At 42.6% G+C, this 19,795-nt stretch overlaps 1 protein-coding gene across 1 annotated transcript in view; it reads left to right on the top strand.

The window, feature by feature from the left end:
• The first annotated feature begins 274 nt into the window (after positions 1-274).
• Positions 275-19,795, top strand: part of LOC108653780 (uncharacterized) — a 50,250-nt gene continuing 30,729 nt past the window's right edge. The window contains exons 1-2 of the mRNA XM_018104555.3: positions 275-1,036; positions 3,950-6,063. Of these exons, the coding sequence (XP_017960044.1) occupies positions 365-1,036; positions 3,950-6,063 (2,786 nt within the window). The 5' untranslated portion in view covers positions 275-364. The remainder of the gene's footprint in view (positions 1,037-3,949; positions 6,064-19,795) is intronic.

Below are 19,795 nucleotides of genomic sequence, written 5' to 3' on the forward strand. Positions count from 1 at the left end.
TCTCGTGTCTCCTTTCCCATTCTCCATTTTCTTCTTCTTTTTTTTCATTTTATTTGGCTTTTTATTTTTTGCTCTTGGGCATTTTTAAATGCTTTAATCGCAATTTATCAAATTGGAAAATAAAAGGGATCGCTTTAAAGTTAGTTCTTGCTCTTGCGCACAGTGGTCGAAAACTTCAAATTGCAGATGAAAAGAAAAATTAAATGTACATATGTATATTAGATATTTGTTAATGTATTAAATGTAGAAAATTCTCTCTCTCTTTCCTTTGTAGAGTCGAGGCTCAGCATGCGGCTGACCATTGACACGGCTCGGCGCAAGGAGGAGCTGCTCAAGTTGTGAGCGCAATGTCCACTCGGCCCACATGTCCCACATGGAACGGAACACGCCCACTTTGGAGGCTATGGCCGTGCCAGCGGCCGTACAGCGGCTGCACCGGCCGCCGGATGTGGAGACGGCGCTCTCATCAATGCTATGGACGCCCTACGATCGGGCAGGCAGCTCCACCTCGGAGGAGGACGACGAGGAGGAGGCGCAGGTGGAGGAGGACGAGGACGAGCGCCTCAATCGCAAGTTGCGCAAGTCCCACAGCAGCTACGAGGCGAGAAATCACCTAGCAATGGCACCATCTGCTGCAACACCTGTAGCTGCCGCTCCTCCCGTGCCTTTCCTCAGTTTCAATAAGGCGAGCCATCGCAATCGCTATTCGTATCCCAGCTACTATGGCAGTCCGGCTCACACGCTTATCCAGTGGTGCTCCTCGACGGCGACAACGATCAAGGAGCCGCCCTCTTACGACTCCCTCTACCAGCCGGGCGCATCCGGCGTGGGCGTGGCCAGGGCTAGCCTGGCAGCCGTCGTCCAGCTGCCGACAAACTACAGTCTACAATGTGATAGATCGCAACGATCCCCAGCAAACGAAATTCGAGAAGATGAAGACGAAGACGAAGACGATGAAGATCGATCCAAGAAACTAACGGCAAACGTTCCAGCAGAGCGCCTGGTGCGCTCCTTCACGGATGATTACATATCGCAGGTAAGTGATGCAAAGTGGATCGATAAATATCGATATTTTGTTTTGTTTATAGCTCACTCAAGTGACACTTCTTTGTCAGCTATTCATCTACGTATATCTTTTACGGATCGATATATTGATTTCGTAGATTACATGGCATGTAGAAATGAAAATACTGGAACTCAGTCTTAAGTAGGGTTTCTGTTTATGCTCTTTCGCAATATACGAAACATGACCAGAACGCTATTATGCTTTATAGCTGTTCATATCTATTATTAGCTATTGTTCAATTTACGGATGGCAATGTCAACCCTGGCGACTGTCTGCCTGTCTGGCTGTTTGCTTGGCTGGCTGCCTAGGCGCCTCGTAAAATTGTCACCTTGGCTCGTTCGACGCACTTCGACTCGAAACGAAATGTGGCGCCATCAAATTTGATGTCAAGGCTGATGCCTGGTTAGTGGGCATGTCGATAAGGGAGGGGAGGAGCAGGGCATAGAACTCCATTATCGAGCCCCCATTGACGGCTACTGCGACTCGGATAAGGGCTAATGTTTCACTTAGGCACTTGAGTGCCGACCCGCGTCTTCGATAAGAGAGCGCCAGATGTCGCATTCAGCGTAATTGGTATCGATATCGATACCAGGCGACGGCCTGTGGGCTGTGGGCTGTGGGCTGTGGGCGTGTACTGCGGGCGCCGTTAGGCGGAAGGGCTGAGCAAAGTGCCTATAATAGAGCGTAAATATGCATTTAAAATACATACATATATGAATCTCTTTGTCTCTCCCCCTCTCTTTGTCTACATCTCTCGTGTGTTATCATGATTTGCCTTTGTTTTTATTCTGTTGTCAGCGAAATGGAAAATTGACCACAAAGCAATGAACAGATAAGAGATAGAGAGAACAAAGGCAATATACAGAAGGAGAAAAATGCATTAAATGTACTTAAGTAAATGACATAGTTGCTGCGCATGCATGCACTGAGAGAAATACAAGTAAATTAATAAATAATAGGCAACGCAAAATAAAAGCACAGTACATTTAATATATATACAAAGTATATACACACATACATATATTGAACGAGTATATACATATATATATATATTTTTAGATTTATTGTTAGGTATCTTGGGCCCGCTTTTTCTTGCGGTGCACATGTGCCATATGCGCCCTTCCATATTTATGCTTTCCATAAATATAGAGCAGGGTTGTCGTCATAATTGAGCGAGCCCCAGGAGTTAGGGGTTGCAATCGATTGACAATGCTCAAGGGGTTGCACGCTAGATAACTAGGCCCCCGACTATGCGCCCCCCTCCGACAATCAGCAGTTGCGAAAAGAAAACCCACATGGAAACCAGTTTGTAGTGCAGGCAAGTCTGGCACATAGCCTCCAAAATTAGCCATGTGCATATAACAGACGAAAGAACTAACATGACTAGACATTTGTTATGAAAGTTGACTTGCAGCCAGACACCGTTAGACTAGGGGCCTGACGGGGGCGGGCTGCAGCAATCAGCAGCAATCGCCATTGCACAAGAATGAACAGCAGCAACAACAATGACAAAGCCAACAGCAGCCAGAACAATAAGTCAGCTGCAGCAGCAGCAGTGGCAGCAGCAGTTGAGCTAACAGTAAATCACATTATATTTCTGTGACGTAATTAATGCAAGTAACACAGCGTAACATAATTAGAACCCACACTCAACGCACACACACATATACTGAGCTAGGCACACGCACTAACAGTTATACGGCTCTCACATCTTGTCGCATTTGGGGTCGCGTTAGCTTTTGGTAATGTGCACTGATTGGAGATGAGCGCAGCTGCGGCTCTTATAAATTAGAAAAACAGCCTTTCAGCTGTGCATTTAGCTATGGCTACAGAGCTAATTGCATGAGCAACACAAAGCATCGCGGAGTAGCAGGAGTCGCTTAGTACGGGCGATTATAAGAGCAATAGCTGGTGTCTTGAAAATTATACCGACAGCCTCAGCCTCAGCCTCAGCCAAAAGCCAGCCTCAGAGCCAGAGAAACCCAGTGGGTGGATTGGCGAGTATAAGAGCATGAGTTGCTGTGCCATAAATTTTAAAGACAGCATTAGAGTCGAACGTAGTTAAGGCTTGTTGCGTATGCAAAGCATATTAAAGCAGAGCTTAGCAAGCTAAGTCGCTATTCGCCACACACCAAATAAAAGCTAAGCGCGCATCGCCATTGCTAAGCCAGGCGTGTAGGCAAAGAGAGAAGGAGGCAATGGGTGTGTGTCTTATAATTTATAGCAGCGGCCTTAGAGTCGAATTGAGTAGTTGGAGCATGTTGCATATGCAAAGCAGAGCAAGATTAAAATAACTGAAGCGCGATAAGTCACACAAAATGCACGCTAAACGCTCATCTCTGATACTGAACCAGATGTGGAGTCAGAGAGAAAAGAGATAGGAGAGCTAGGCACTGACTGGCTGACTCCCTCTCTCTCTCTCTCTCTCTCTCTCTCTGCGTGCGTGTGTGTTTGTGTGTGCGTGCGTGCGGGCATTAGAGCGAGAGTAAGTCATACAGCTTCAACAACAACAATGGGAGGAACAGGCAGCAATAACTTTATCAGCAAACATGCAGACGCCAGGCAGGAATAATGGCAACAACAGCACCAACAACAATTACTTGTGACGATTTTATGTTTATGCGTTGGCTTAATTAATTCAATTAGGCACACATTTATGCGTCTGCCTGGCTTAGCTGCTGTCCTTGCGGCTGCTGTCACCTTTATCATCTTTTTTGCTTTTCTGTTTTTGGCCAGTGGCTAATCTCTCTGCAATTAACATTAATTAGCGCTTGAAACTTAAATCTTGTCATTTGACTAATGCAAAGCTGACAGCTCTCTTCTTCCTCTCTCACTCTCACTCCCACTCCCACTCATTCACTCTTTCTCCTTCTCTGCTTGCAGAACTGCGCATTATTCACGCCTGCGATAAACGACACAGAAACCGAAACGGCAATAACGGCAACGAGTCAAAAGCAAATGCGAACAACAGCGACGAAGGCAAGATCACAACAAAGTGCAGAGAGCCAGAGCGACAGCAAAGCGAATTGCATTATCAATGAAAACGGCGACAAAGAAGACGACGACGGCGATGAGCGAGAAATGGCAACGACAGCAGAAAGACAAGGCACAGTTGCAGTCGACGATGAAGTTGAAGTCGACGTCGACATCGCAGTCGCGGTCGGAGTGCAGGTCAATCAACCTGTTTCCTGTGCAGCAGCAGCAGCAGCAGCAAAGGCGACCCAGCGCAGTCGCAGCCGCAGTCGCAGTCGTTACTACAGAGAGCACGCAACACCAAGTGAGAGAGCTACAGCAGCAGCGACGTCGGCAGCGTTGCTCTCTTCCAGTGGTTGCTCAAGCCAGTTTCGTTCGGCAGCGGCGATCAGTCTCTCGAGTACGTTCGGCGCGTGCACACCTGAGGTGCAGAGTGGCGTCAATTATTATACTAACAGAAATCACAGTAACCGTAACACCAACAACATTCACAAGTTGTCGTCGTGGTTGTCGCGGGGGCGCAACAACAACAACAACAACAATAACAATAGCAACATTAATTTGAGCACCGACGCGCTGCGCCCCAACAAATGTTTGGCAGAACTCGAACGTTTGTATGCCGAATTTCGTGCAAGTGAAAGTTTGTTTGAGCATCGGCTCAACGATATCGATACCGATACCGATTCCGATAACGATAACGATAATACAAGAGCTATCGCTAGCGAGACGATGCGTTTGAATGTGGCTGCAGAGCCGCCAACAGCAACGGCAGCAACAGCAGCTACACAAACAGCAAAAGTTGCTGCCAGCGGCAGCAACAGCAGCGTTTTTCTTAGCAACAGTAGCAACAGCAACAGCAACAGCAATAGCGATGCCAAAGGCATTTGCAATATTGCAATACTGCCAACAGCTAGCAAATTCTGTCAGCAACAGCCAAGTCTCACAATACAGGTGAACAATAATAACAACAACAATAACACCAGCAGCAGCAGCAGCAGCAATAGCAACCACAATCAGCAGACATCAACAGCAACTGCAACTGCAGCAACATCGCCTGCAGAGTCTAGCAGCAACCACAACACTAATGTTTGTGTTGTCAATTGTAATTATAGCAACAGCAGCAACAACAACCATAAAAACAACATCAACAACAACAACAGCATTGTTGCCATCAATAATAATTGTGTGCCAGCAACCAAAAAAGTGTTTAGTGCAAGTGTACAAAATAAGTTAAATGATAGTAATAATAATGCTAATGCTAATGCAAATAATAATAATAATGCCAATAATAATGATAATGATAATGTGAATCTGAATCTGAATGTGCCCAGTGTTGATAACGGTGTACAGGTGATTAACGTGAATGCCACGCCCACAGCCCCACGCACTTTCACCTCGACCGAATGCCAGACGGATGATCTAAGCAGCAGCAACAACAACAACAGCAGCAACAATACTGTAGAGCAGCAGCAGCAAGAGTTGCAGTTGCAACAGCAATCACAGCAGCAGCAACAGTTGCGCACACGCGAGCAACGTCGACGCGAGCGTCGCGAACGTCGCCAGCAGCAGCAACAGCAACAGCAACAGCAACAGCAGCAGCAGCAATTGCAATTGCAACAGCAACAGTTGCCGCCTACGCACGTGCGTCGGCCGCCGCATCTGCAACATCCGCATCCGCATCCACACTCGCATCCACATCCGCACTCGCATCCGCATCCTGCTGCTTTGGGCTTGGCTCGCGCTCTATTGCCGGACATTTTGCATAGTCACGCCCATTATCCGCCGCCCTACAGTGCGCTGCCAGGTGGCGCCGTCGCGCCACCGCCTCTGCCACCACCCCCACAATCAGGCGCAGCAGCAGCAGCAGCAGCGGCAGCGGCAGCAGCTGCACTGCCACTGCCGCCGCCTCCGCCTCCTGCACCCGTGCCGCTGCTGGCGCCGGTGATATCGACGGTGCCACTGCCAGGAGCAGCGCCTTTGATGAACGACGGACGATTCACCTTGCCGCTGCCCATCATGCGCAGGTGAGTTTTACAGTTCCAGTTCCAGCTTAAGTTGAAGTCTGGATATCTGAGCAACTATTGTATTTGGCAGTTTTAGATCTAGTTGCACTTCTAGTTCCAGTTCCAGTTCCAGTTCCACAACTACAGCTCTAACTGTCTGCAGGTCCACTCGGTTGTCTTTTGGATTTTCTATTAGTTTCACTTCTAGTTCCCCTCCCAGCTCCATATCCAGTTCCAGCTGCTTCTCTGCTTGTTTGCTTGGCTATCAATCAGCTTCAGCTTCAGCTTCAGCCACGGCTTCGGTTTCAACTCTCACCTCTGCCGTCATCGATCACAGCTAAAGCCCATTTTCATTTCCATTCAAGCGCTCGTGTTTCATGCATAGCCCCATTGGAAAATATTGATGCCCGTGGGGTTATATGGGCTAGTTGCTAAGGAAGGGATAAGTAGATTTCCGAAGCAATTTTTATTGTTTACCTACAGCCGAGTAACTAGCAAAGAGATGAATTTTGCTTTGATGTGCTGTGTTACGTTATACTTTACGTATGGCATGTAACAGGGCATTCATTACGTAGTTTACTTGTATACAAGCATCAAATATTTTGGGTAGATTCAATTGTAGTTTACTTTACGTGAAATACATTACGTAACGCATATTACGTCAATTTCTAGTCGACTTTGACGTAAACTTCAATTATTTATTTGCATTTCCTTTCCGTCATTTGATTAGATATAAGTCACGTATCAGAGGTTACGTCACGCCGATCTATGTTGTTGCGTAGCTGGCAGCAACTACATTTACAGGGTATGTCATGTGTGTGCTACACTTGCGCTCCCATTAGAAACTTCTCACTTTATCATGTTTCATGTTTTCTTCTTTGGTTTCGCAGAGCTCAAATTGTTGTTTGTTGTTGTTGGTTGCTCGTAGTTGTTGTTGTTGTTGCTTATGTCGTTTCGACATTTGGTATTACCGCACATCGCTTTTTGCCGGTGCCAAGTGTCTTCCTGCTTCGTGTTAGACGTCGCCCATGGCCGACCAATGAAATAGACAGAGAGCAAGAGATGGAGCGAAAGAGGGAGAGGAAGAGGGAGACAGACTGACAAAGCAAGAGCCAAACAGACATTATAATGATGGTAATTTTAATGTCAGTAACAAATTTCTTGCATGATTTGAGTCTTAGCTCAAAAGCCAAAAAAATAGAGCCAGGCCTTGTAACAGCCCGGACTGAGCCTTTTTCTTCTTCTTCGTCGTCTTTCGTTTATTTTGGTGTTAAATCTTTTGGCGTTGACAGCGTTTCCAAGAAATGGAAATTAAAAACATGAGCTCTAATTTAAAGTTGATGTCAAGAGTTCAGGCCTAGTCTTTATATTATTTTCCCTATTATTATTATTTCTATTTGTTATTTCTGCTACACAGCGAGAAAATATTGGCCCTGGCATGGTTATAGAATTTGATTCAATCACAAAAAGATCTAGTTCAATCGAATAAGAATTTAATAAAATCTCAATTCTGTTAATTCTGACGTGTAATTTTTTTTTTTTCTATTCTCTATGTCTTTTCTCACAGTGTAGTGTCTCTTGGGTAGTTGAGCTTACTAAAGTTTTTTTTTTTGGTTGTCTGTCCGTTCTATAACTCATTTTGATTATAATGAGTTTTGCTCTATCTCTAATTGCAGATCTTAAATCACAGTTTTGTCCAGGTACGAAAATTATGTGTAAAATAGGTGTGCGTGTGTGTGTGTGTGTGTACCTTTTGTGTGTGCTTTGTGGGGCTTTTGTTCTCGCTGACTGGCGATTTTATTGTACTTGTTATTCCAAGAAAAACAAAGAGGGAGAGACAGATATGCTATGCTATCTATATACATATGTATATGTATATATATGTATATTTATATATGGATACAGATAGATACGTGTATCTGCTATATATGCCTTTTATTATTTTTCCCACGCATTTATTACTATAAATATTTATCTATAGTCCGCTCGAGAATTGAGAATCACGAAACCAGTTTCTCACATGACTGCACAATTCCAATTGCATCTGTAGTCGTGCTCGTATCTGTATCTATAAATGTGTCTGTATCTCGAAGTGCATCCGCAAATGAATCTTTATTAGAATCTGTTAGCGTGAATCTCTATGCCGGATTGTAAATCCATCTATCTGGATGGTAAATGAATCTATAGCAAACGAATCTGTATCTGTATCTATATTTCTGATTGTCTCCTCAAATGAATGTTTTACGATCTGTATAAGTTGAGGTATTTATGTCTGCTTGAGGAGTCTGTATACCTTAATGTATAGATCTGTAATTAGTTGAATAATTTTGTTGGCAGTCTCCAGAATTCATTTAAGCACTGGGCATTTTGATGATTGAGTTTCCAGCTGGAGTCAAGAGCAAATCTTGTTGCTCAACTTTAATTGTGTTTTTATCTGTTGTCTAAGTGCAAAACTATGTCAAGCCAAACAGTTTTGCTGTTTGTTTATGATTCTCATTGTTCCAACAGCAAATTAGAGACTCCCAAGGCAAGGCGTGTCTCGCTCAGCTGTAGTTGTTGCATATTTATGACGTTAAGTGTGCATTAAAATGGGTTCAATTGTTTCGTTGTTGCTGTCGATGTTGTTCAGCGTCATTCGAGATGATTTGCTTGCTCGATTTGTATCTCTGCCCTATTAGCTGTAAATGGGCATCAATGTGAAATGAAATATGTATATTGAATGTGCCGTCTCTGAACTTCGAAGTGGGTATATCGGTTTGATGTAGTTGCGTTGGACTTTTGATTCTCACCCAATAGTCTGAAAAGATTGAGCAGTTCCTGTATTGAGATTACCATTTGTATTCGACAGAGATTCACTCTACATAGTTACAGGGTATATTCTCGTTTACTACAGTATTCTTATCCCTTTTGCCGCAACCAAAGTCCATCAGCTCAATTCGATTTGAATAAAAAAGTACCTTATGAATTATTTACTTTGCATAATGAAACGCTTAGGCAAATATCCCTTTGTCCCTCTCGCTCTTCATATTGTTTGTATACAAAGTTCTAACTGTAACAGCTTAATACAAGCCTACACACACACATACACACACACGCACCCTCAACCAGTCAAGTCGAATCACTGTCCAAATCTCTCTGGGCAAACAACGAAACGAAGCTTTGAAGCCGGCAAACCGCGACGTTTTATCTGCAATTTTAACGCCTTCAACCTTCGCTTCAAATTAACATGCTCTTACACAATTTTTTCACTTTGGCCAAGAGAGAATGAGAGACAGAGACAGAGAGAGGGATACGCAGGGAGATGGGGGGAGAAAAGGTGTAAAAAAAGCGAAAGTTTTGGCAGGAGTTGAAAAAGTGAAGTTGAGGCCCTTTTGTGGCTCCCCTTCCATAAAAAGGGCAGACGATTGTCCGGCTGTGTGTCCGGCGGAGCGTGCATAATCTTTAAATCATTAAATAACAACAACAGCATCAGCAGCAACAACAGCAACAACAACAAAGTTACAACAGAGAGCGCCCCTGAAGAGAAGAAGAAGAGCAACAACAGCAACTGTGATACTTAATAAAAATAAAATAAAGTAAAGGAAGAAGCAGAAGAAAACAACGGCAATAAAAAAGGAAACGTGATGCTGAAGCGAACTACGCTCGCAACGTATAAATCGTTTATGCTTGTTGTTTATCCATACCCTGTACGAGTTGTGCGCCGACAGATGGGGTATATTAGCTACAATTGAAAGAGGAGATTTTAGAACAGAAGTGGAAGGAAGCCACATGCATATGAGAGTACATGAGAGTACATGAGAGAGTGAGTTGATCCCCAAGTCTATATATAGACAGCTAGGTTTGCAGGATAACTGAGAGTCGCGCACACTCGTCATTTTTCTAAGGTTTTTAAATTCAAATTTGAAGCAGCAATGAAACAAAAGAGCAAAAGCAAATCGTGTGACCAACAATAAAAATCACTTCAACAGTTGCAGATACAATTCAGACAAAGATACAGCTAAAAGATACAGATACAGGCTTAAAGATACAACAGCAGCCGTAGCCGTAGCCGTAGCTAAGAAAGCACAGATACAAATGCAAATGCAGCTTAAGATGCTAAAGTACTAATGGATTCTACAGATATAGATAATAGGTACAGATACAGATACAGTCTGTGTCTATATCCGTGTGTGTGTGTGTGTATCTGTGCTGTGTTGAGTGCAAGTTTTCGGTCACTTTCACTTTCGCATTTCTCGTATCTTTGAGGTTAAAAGAAACGTATCTCAGAAAGCCGCCAGTGGTTGGTTAACGTAAATTTGAGGCTGGCTTAAGAGGCCAGGCACACGTTCGTAAATCAGAGACGCGTAATACAGTTAAAAGTTCATTAGATGCCAAGTATTTCACATTAATTATGGCACTTTAACTAATTCGTTGACACTGAAAACTGAAAACCGAAGAGTCAGAAGCTCGAAAACTGGTTTTGATCGCTGTCAAGCTTGGCGAGTTGAAAGACCCAAAAAACGTATCTGCCAGATACGCGCCTGGCATCGATGTGGATGATTCAACTTCAAAATGCAAATGCAAAAAAACGCGCTAAAAAAATCCATTTAGCTGGCAGCTAAAAGTCAGCTAAGGCAACTGAAAACCAGATTTCACCCAACAACAAAAGCAAACGGAAAACCAAAACCAAGTTTCGAGTTGCAGAATCTCAAGCTGCTGTGCGAGCAACTTCTGTGTGTGTTTGTATGGGAGTGTGTGAGTGTGTTTGCCTGTGTGTGTGTGTGTGTGCTATTCGCACTTTGGCATCCAGTTTTCGCCGCTTGCAGCATTTGGTGGCAGACACGCATCTTCTATTGCCGCTGCGCACAGTTGACACAGTTTTTGTTGTATTTGCTTTTTGGTTGGAGCAAGCGTTTACAGCTAACTTTTGACTTTTCTACCTGCACAATTGATCTAGCAATATGTCGCCCTCGCTCCCTCTCTCTATATACGTATATATATATATATATATACGTATTCCCATCAAATCACAATCACGCTGCCAACTGGCCAAACAACTTTCCAGTTTTTGCTGCTGGTCCTTTGCAGCCTCTTGGCTTAGTCTGGCGCTGCATCTCGCTCGCTCTTTTTGATTGTATTTCTCTCTTTTTTTGTGGCGGGTGTTGGGTTTATTTATTTTTATAAGAGAACAAACAACAACCACAAGCAGCAGCAGCAGCAGCAGCAGCTAAAGCGGCTAAATAACTTGTCGGCTTTTGGCACTAGAGACTGGCGCAGCAAACCGCATCCCACAGATATAGAGAAACCGAAAAAAATACAAACACAAACAACAACAACAACAACGAGAAGAACAACTGCAACAACGATGCGAAACGTGGAGAAGCAAAACGTAGCGAAGCGAGACGAGAACTTAACAAAAGTCAATAAAGCCAATAAAGTAAAATTCACATTGTTATTGTTGGTGATGTTGTAGCTGTTGTTGTTGGCCAAGTGCAGAGCTTGAATGCAGACAACAGACAGCAGACAACAGCGTCACCAAAGAAAAGCCAACACACACACACACACACATGTATATATGTATGACACACATGGCATGCAGCCACAATGGCCACAGTGGCTCTGCACTTGGAGTAAATCTGGAAGAAATGGAGAGAGAATAGTCAGAGATAATAATTATAAATTAATATAATTGTCATTTCTATTTGATTATCGTTGTCATTAACATACCATCATGGATGTGTGTATCTTTGTGGCTGTCAGCTTAATTATTGTTATGATATTCGCTGCCCATTTCATTGCCATTATCATTATGATTATCACTGATATGTTAATAGTGCATATCGGTATGAATATCACAATTAATATAATTATATGCTATCAGTTATTGTTAGCAATGCAATTGTCATTGTCATTGTCAATGTTATTACTTTTATCATTGTCCTTTGCAGCTATGCCTTGCCTTTCTTTAACTTATACTCTAGCTCATTTCTTTTATTAATGATCTCACTCATGCCTTAGAATTTATTTAGATTAACACAGTTTGTCACCACTGTGCACAGTGGCTGCTTTTTAAGCAGAAAATCAAATTGCGGTTGTGTGTTGCGGTTGCTTCAGCAGTTGCTGTTGTTGTTGTTGCTGCTGCTGCTGCTGCAGTTGTTGTTTGCATAGAAAATGCATTCGGGCCAGGTTGCAATGAGCCGGCAAAATGCAGCAGCAGCAGCAGCAGCAGCAAATAGAAAACGCATTGAGACACGAGACACGAAAACAAGTTGCCAACAGCCAAAGACTGAGCGAGAGAGCTAGATATATAAATCATAGAGGAATATAAAGTAAGAGATAGAGATACAGAGAGTGAGAGAGAGAGGGAAAGGTATGGAGATGGATGTAGAAGTTGAACGCGCGTCCAGTCGACAGGGCCAATGCCAAAGGGCAGACAACTCTTTGACAATCTGTTGCTTTGGCTCCATCTCCCCCTCAAGCAGACTCTGCTTAGTTGGCTCTCTATTCAATTGCAGCTGAAACTTTGAATTTTGAATTTGGGATTTAGGATTTCAGATTTGTGTCTCGGCCATTAAGTGACGATTGACACAGAGACCCCAAACCGCAATCGAAATGCCAAGAAATTAAGCTGCGAAACTAGTTGCTATGCACGCTGGCCGAGTGGGCAAACGGGCATATTGGTTTTATAAAAAAATATATTTCTGTGGGTCTACATTACATACATACATGTATAATTTGTAATTTCCCAAGTATTCACAGAGATCTGTAAGCTTTGATTTCTAATTGGAATTTCGAAAATTGTGTAGTTCAAGCGAGTATCCCACAGTCGGTACGCATTTCTCTTAAGCTTTAATTAGCGTTTCTTTCCATATATTTTGGAACTGTGCCAAGAAGGCTTTAATAAGAGAATCTTAACTGCTTTGGCACTGGCCTTGAGCGCTGCGAAAAATGGTTATTATGAGACTTGGCTAAGCGTTTAGGCCAGGCTGGCAGACTGTCAGACTGTCGGAGGGGCTGACTGGCTGCGGCTCTTTCTCTTTTGTGCACAGTTCAATGCCACTGAAAAATAAAAATCGGCTCATTGTGAATGCTGTTTCCAGGCCTCCGACAAAGGCAGAAAACGCAAATGAGAATTACGAGAATTATTTTCATATTTTTTCAACTCATTCTCCAGTCTCGCTTTGGCAATACAATAGAGCCCCGCCTCGTGCCAGCCAGCATCATTTTTCGTAAATAAGCATATAAATAAATAAATATGCGTATGCAAATAAATGTATAAAATTGTGATATGTAGACAGCCCTCCTCCTCCTCCTCCTCCTCCTCTCTCTCGTCATCCTTCTAGCTCTCCCTTCGCTTTCGCTCAGTGTATTATATATTTTCCAGTTGATTCAATTTGATTATCGATTTGCGTTGTTTTTTTTTTTTTGCTGCTGCTGCAAACAAAAGTCCAATAATTTATGCTATGGCTAAGCAGTGGAGACTTTGATTGTGCTTCTTCTTCTTCTTCGGCTCGTATACCCTCTCCTTTGGTCACTGAGTACTGCTGCTGCGGCTGCTGCTGCGGCTTGTTGTGCATTCAACTGAACCCAAAAATACAAAACGGGGCGTGTGTGGCATTCATTGCCAGTTGCCAGTTGCCAGTTGCCAGTTGCAGTCAGACGGAGGCAGAGGCAGAGTCAAAGCCATAACCAGAGCCAGTTTGTTGACTTATAAAATTTGTTGCAAATATATATACGTATGTATATTGAATGCCAGATCTTCAAGCTTGACTGCCTTGTAATATTTGTTTGCGTTAGAATAACTTAATTAAATAAATTTAAAGAATCCCTATATATATTTAGCATCTGAGCTCCTTTCTGATTTGCGTATAAGAGATGTGAATAGATTATAGTACATGTAGATATTTTATACATATAGGCTAAAGTCTCTCTTTTTCTTTCTTTCTCGTATGATTTGTGGATTAAATGTTAATTGGTAAATAGATAAATATACAACTATTCAACATATGTATATTATAACAAAAAGAAGATATAGAGGATGTATTCTAGATCAGGCTGGCAAGTTGAGTCGCCTGCCCGTCCATCCCTCTTAGATTAGAGTTCATTTCATTATTATCGAACTAAATTGTTCACAATAAGCAAAAATATTTCAATTTTGATATATATGTTGACTTCAGATTTCAGATTCGAGATATTGGTATTTAAGGCAACTTGACCCGCATTTTGAAGCACTATTCGAAATATTTTAAAGTGTGGGTGTTACGCATTTCACTTCAGTGCCAAATAAAGCAATGCAAAAACGTGAAAATAAAATAATGATTTATGTGCTATTTATGTTTGTACATACAAACAATATGTGTTCATACATATAATTCGAGTAAACTGCTTTGCGCTGATTCGATTTCTGTTGAGTAAATGAATTTGCTTTGCATTCTCTTTGATATTAATTAATTTTGTAACTGCAATCAGTTTTACATTTCTTTGACTCTATTTCGTAACTCCCGCAGAATTGATTAGAGTTTTTAATGAAGTCTTTATATCTCTGATCTTGCCCCTTCTGCCTCTCTTTCTTCCTCTGTCCGTCTGCGCTTATGCCTCAACTCACTTTTGAATGAGGTAATATGAGAAATATTGCGAACCAGTTTTTATTTTGTTCGGTCTTTGCTTCCTTTTACGGGTGAAAGTTTTTTCGTATTGATTTGTTTTGTTTTTGCTTTGGCGTTTATTTCTGTGGCTTTGTTGTCAGTAGGTGGGCATCATTTGAATAGATCTGAGTGACTCGTTGTTGTCTGTTGAAAAATGAGTGAAAAGCCCAAAGAGCATAAATTTCGATTGAAGACAAACATCAAAATACGCAACAGAAGAAGAATTGTGTTATTAACAACAAATTAGAGAAGAGTTGAAGAGATTTCGATTAGGGCGCAAGACTAAAATCGGAAAAGCAAAGGGGGAAAACTAGAAAAGCAGTCTTGACTCAGACCTTTGTTACGGGAGTCGAAACATATAAAGACAGAAGGTATTCAACTGTTTAAGAAGAAGCTTTGGTAAATTAGCTAGGCATTGAAAAGCCTTTTGTTTATGTATTGGAAAGCCTTAAAAGAGGGAGAAGTAGGCAAAAGGCTTTCAAATGAAAATGGGCTATGGAATATGAAAGGGAAACACATTTATTCTAGTTGTGACAGACTTATTGCCCAATTTCAGCTCCACTTATATGCAAGGCTACTGTTGTCCGAGTTTTAATGAAATGTTCATGTTCTTTCGTATATAGAATTAACCTCTCAATCGATTCGAGATGCAATGCCTTATATCGCTTCATAGACCGGCTAAGTCTCCGTTTCAAATATTTCACGCAACTAGTTCAAGTTCTTCCACATTTCCGTTCAATATTTCAATGTCTGCTAGACGAGTGGAGGAAAAGTTGATGTGCAACTTTAATTTAAATGTTGCCTTCCGTAATTTACATTTTTTTTTTGTTTTTTATTTATTTTTGTTAGTTTTTGTTTTCATAGTTAATTTAGTTGCTTGTTGGGGTTTTGTTTTTGGGGCTAATTTGAGAGTCTGGTTTAACTTCAATTAACGCTTAACGGCAACAAATGCAGTGCTTAAATATTTAAAATCCAATACCAAATGGCCATATAAAATGCGCAATTGTAATGAGCGCGAAAATGTGAAAAGCCGGAAAACCCCGCGGAAAAACCCCCGAAAAAACAGCAACGACGACAGCCAAAGCGACGACGACGATGTCGACGAGGCCGACGAGGACGCCGAACAGGAAGAGGAGGAGCAGTGGGGCGAGAGCGAAAAGCGCATTTTAATGGCTACATTTTAGCTTAAACATTGTAAAATTTAAACCAATTGCTAGAGGGAGACACACACACACGCACAGAGAGGGAAAGAGAGAGAGACTGAAAACTGTTTCGGTCTGGAGTTGTCTCCTGCTCGCTGCTCTACTGGACTGCCCCGCGGACTGTGTCAACTGTCAACCGCAAAATGCGCGAGGGGGCGAAGAGCCGGAAAACAACAGAAAAAAGCCAGTCAAAAAATCAACTACCCAAAAAAGGCGCTGAGGGCGTGGCAAGAGGGAAAGGGTGTGTGTGTGTGTGCGCGAACCACGCGTCTGATTTCAATTTAAAGTGCAATCAGTTTTCAATACCCTGGAATCCATTTAAAATGAGTAATTAGGGTATATTGCCTTAATATATGAGTATGACTAGTTAAAGTATACAGATATATGTTTAAGAGCATAGCAGCATTACTGCTTAAACTCTTATATGTAGTAGAATAATATCAGAGAGTATGTAGGTATTCATGTAGAAGAGTATTGATGCACGTGTATACGAAGATATGAGTTTGAGATTGCACGAATGTATGATTAGAAGAATTTTACATATAAACATATGCGTATTCCTCGGACATGTAGTTGCCCAGACTCATCCAGTTCAAAATAATTCTAAATTCTAAGTTAAGGAATTGATACATGAATTGGAATACAGGATATCTGTGAGTCGATCACTCCACCAGCAAGGAAGGCTTACTCGCTTGCAGCTGTTTTTGTGTGGCCACCAGCAGCAGCAACAGCACTAGAACCAGTATCAGCAGCAGCAGCAACACCAACACCAAGAGCAACACCAAGAGCAAGAGCAAGACCTTATTTGTACGCTGTCTGGCTGTCTGTCTGCTAGAAATCTGTTTGGCACACAGATCCGACTGCAGATACCCAGTACTAGCAACCCCACATGGCGCCACCCCCTCCCGTCGGGTGTCTTGGAACACTTTGTGTTATTGTTTGACTCGCGACTTTTTTCGAGCTGGCAAAGTTTTTGTAATCTGTGCGATTCGCTTGCTCGCAGAGCAAATGGCAAAGCGCTTTTATTTTACAAATTAATTAAAACATTAACAGGAAGCAGCAGTAGTAGAACAAGGGGAGCAACAATTTTGGAAGCTATCGTTGAGTGTGCATGTGTGTGTTTGTGTGTGTGTGTGTCCTCGCATCCTTTTGTCGCATTTCACGCGTAATCCTGTTCGCAAATAAAATTTACAATTTATGGCCATACTTCTTCTTGTCCTGGTACTTGTTCTTGTTCTTGTTATTTTTGTTTGTGTTTTCATAAAATTTTACGTGTAGATTGCTCATAATTACACACACACACACACACACACATACATTAGCCACAGCTGCGCTTGGAATGAAAATCAGAAACACAAATAGGAGACAGGGAGACAGAGAGTCACAGTTACACAGTTTCAAGTAACGGTTACAGCAAGAGTTACAATAACCGTTATCCACTTACATTTGTCTTTCTTTTTGGTTTTGGCGCACGCTGCGTATGCGCAACTTTTGCATAGAACAAATAGAAAACAAAATTTGTTTGAAATACTTTACGGAATGGAGCTTTAAGGGAATGAATTCGGAGTAAAGCAACATGGAAGTGAAAAGTACTTTAATCTTAATCTATTTGGGAGTTGACTAGGAGAATTAAGAAATCTGAGAGACAGTCGTCTATAAATTGTAATAGTTATTATCTATATCGTCTATCCTGTCCTTTAGCCCTCTCTTTGCGGTTTTTCTATTACTTCAATTTCTCCCCAACTTAATATCTTCTGCATCGCTGCCGCTCTCCTTGATTCTCATTTCTCTCTCATAAGGCTTCTCTTCTCATAAGGCATTTCCACTATTCGTTGATCCAAGGTGCTTCGTGCGCTGAGCTGCCCCCAGCAGCTGCTCATGGCTCATGGCATTCAATGCTGCCTCGACTATAAGTAAATCCACGAGTCGAGGCTTCACCTTCGCCGTCTAATTAGTGAGCAGAGCCGCAGTTAGCCGCTGCTGCCCTGAGCTCGAGCTAAACTAATTTAAGCTTAGCGAAAACACAAAATGCGAAATTCGACAAAAACAAAAGTTGACGAGCTGCGCAAGACGAAAAAAAATGAGAAAACGTCGCTCGGCAACCGCAACAAAACAAAGGGACGTAATTTGAAGCAGCTGGGAAGTAGCAGCAACAACAACAACAACAACAGCTGCAGCAACAGCAACAGAAATAGTAAAGTTGACGTTGACGTCAAAAACTAAAGTCAAAACAAATAATTTGCTATAATAACTAAGAGCGTCGAGAGTAAAAATCAGCTGCTGGGAAACAAAAGAAGCAAAAGTAATAGACAAGTGGAAGTGAAACAAAGGAAAAACCAAAGCAAACAGCAGCAACTACAACACTAACCACACACATACACATACACATACACACAACACCCTTCAACATAGAAAACTTTCTCCTTCCACAAAGATCTCTCGCTCTCTAGCTAAAACGTCGTCATCTTCGTCGCTTCGACGCTCCACTTTGTTGTGCGTGTGTGTGTGTGTGTGTGTGTACTTTGCAAGTTAAGGAGCTCTGCATAGACGCTGTCTTATTCCCGGATCCCAGCCTCCTGCGCCCGTCTCCAATCAGCTCTCATCCCGCTCGACCGCAAGACTATTAAACGCACACTTGCGTGCGAGTTTTTCGCACCCGCCTTTGGGCTTCCACTCAAGGCGAACCGCAAGCGCTGTAAACAGTTTTCTGTTTTTATTTTACACTGCACATACCCTGTACTTCACTCGCAGTGGCAGGCACTAGCAGAGAGTTTCTTTTGTACAAAATCTTCTCAGAGCATCGCATAGGCGCATCTCATCTAGGCCCGCAGGCAGAGGGTATCGTATGGTAGATGAGTATATCGAAAGCCAAATATCTTGAGGCAAGATAGCTCTTATGTTACTCGATCTATCAAGGGACTCCTTCGAGTCTTGTTTCTTTTGTTTGCTTCTATCCATAATAAATTGTCATCGGCTACACAGAATTAGTTCATTATCTCACTTTATCAAGAACTCTACGATGACCCTAGTTATCTCTCTAAAAACTCTAGCTCTGTGTAAATCTATAGGTCTATATAAGAGTTAGAAGCATAATAGAGAGACAAATCTTGAGGGCTTACAGGTCATCTTGGATTCGTTCACTCGCTACTCTCGCAATCTTCAGTTGTTTTTCTTGGCAAATCTCGCGCAGCAGCTGCGGTTTGTTGGTGATGATGCCGCAGACCTAAAACCAAACCCAAACCCAAACCCCAAGCCAGAAACCCCAAGAGCCAACTTCAGCGCGAAAGCCCAGCCCAACCTTAAGCGAAGCCTAACCCAGACGCTTGACTGAAATGCAATGCGATTCATTGGCAGCAGCTGGCTACAGCCTTGGCCTCTCTCATTTTTCTCTTCTTCTTCTTCTTCTTCTTTTTTCATCTTTCTGTTTTGCAATTTGTGCTGGCGACGAGGTTTATGAGCTCTGGTAAGCCTCTAGCCTGATGCTTGCCCCAGCGCGCCGATTGTGAATGTTTATGCATATCACCCGCATGGCTCGTAATTCTCTTTGGTTCGCTTATCGACAAACTGCAATCGGCATATAATTTTGCAGCAATTGCGGCGCTGATATACCCGGTCCTCGCCATATGCCAATATGCCAGCTGGGTGAGCTCAGCCCTCGACGCATCGAAGCCCTGACGACATTAAGGCAATCGCGTCTGACCGCTGAGGCCAACCCCAAAAACGCAAGCTGTAAATTGTAGCGGGCTCTGTTCTCCAGCATAACTCTTCCCACTCTCTCGCACTCTCTCTCTCTCTCTCTATCGTACTCCTGCTCTGCATCATTGTGATATACTGTCAGAAGAAACTGTATGAAAGGCGCAGAGGAAATTATGCGTAATGAAGTGAGCAATGACTCTGTGTGTAGGGGAGTCCTTATCAGTCTATGGG

Source organism: Drosophila navojoa, chromosome 5 (genome assembly GCF_054131105.1).
Source record: "Drosophila navojoa isolate 15081-1374.11 chromosome 5, UAZ_NAV_1.0, whole genome shotgun sequence".
Taxonomy (NCBI): domain Eukaryota; kingdom Metazoa; phylum Arthropoda; class Insecta; order Diptera; family Drosophilidae; genus Drosophila; species Drosophila navojoa.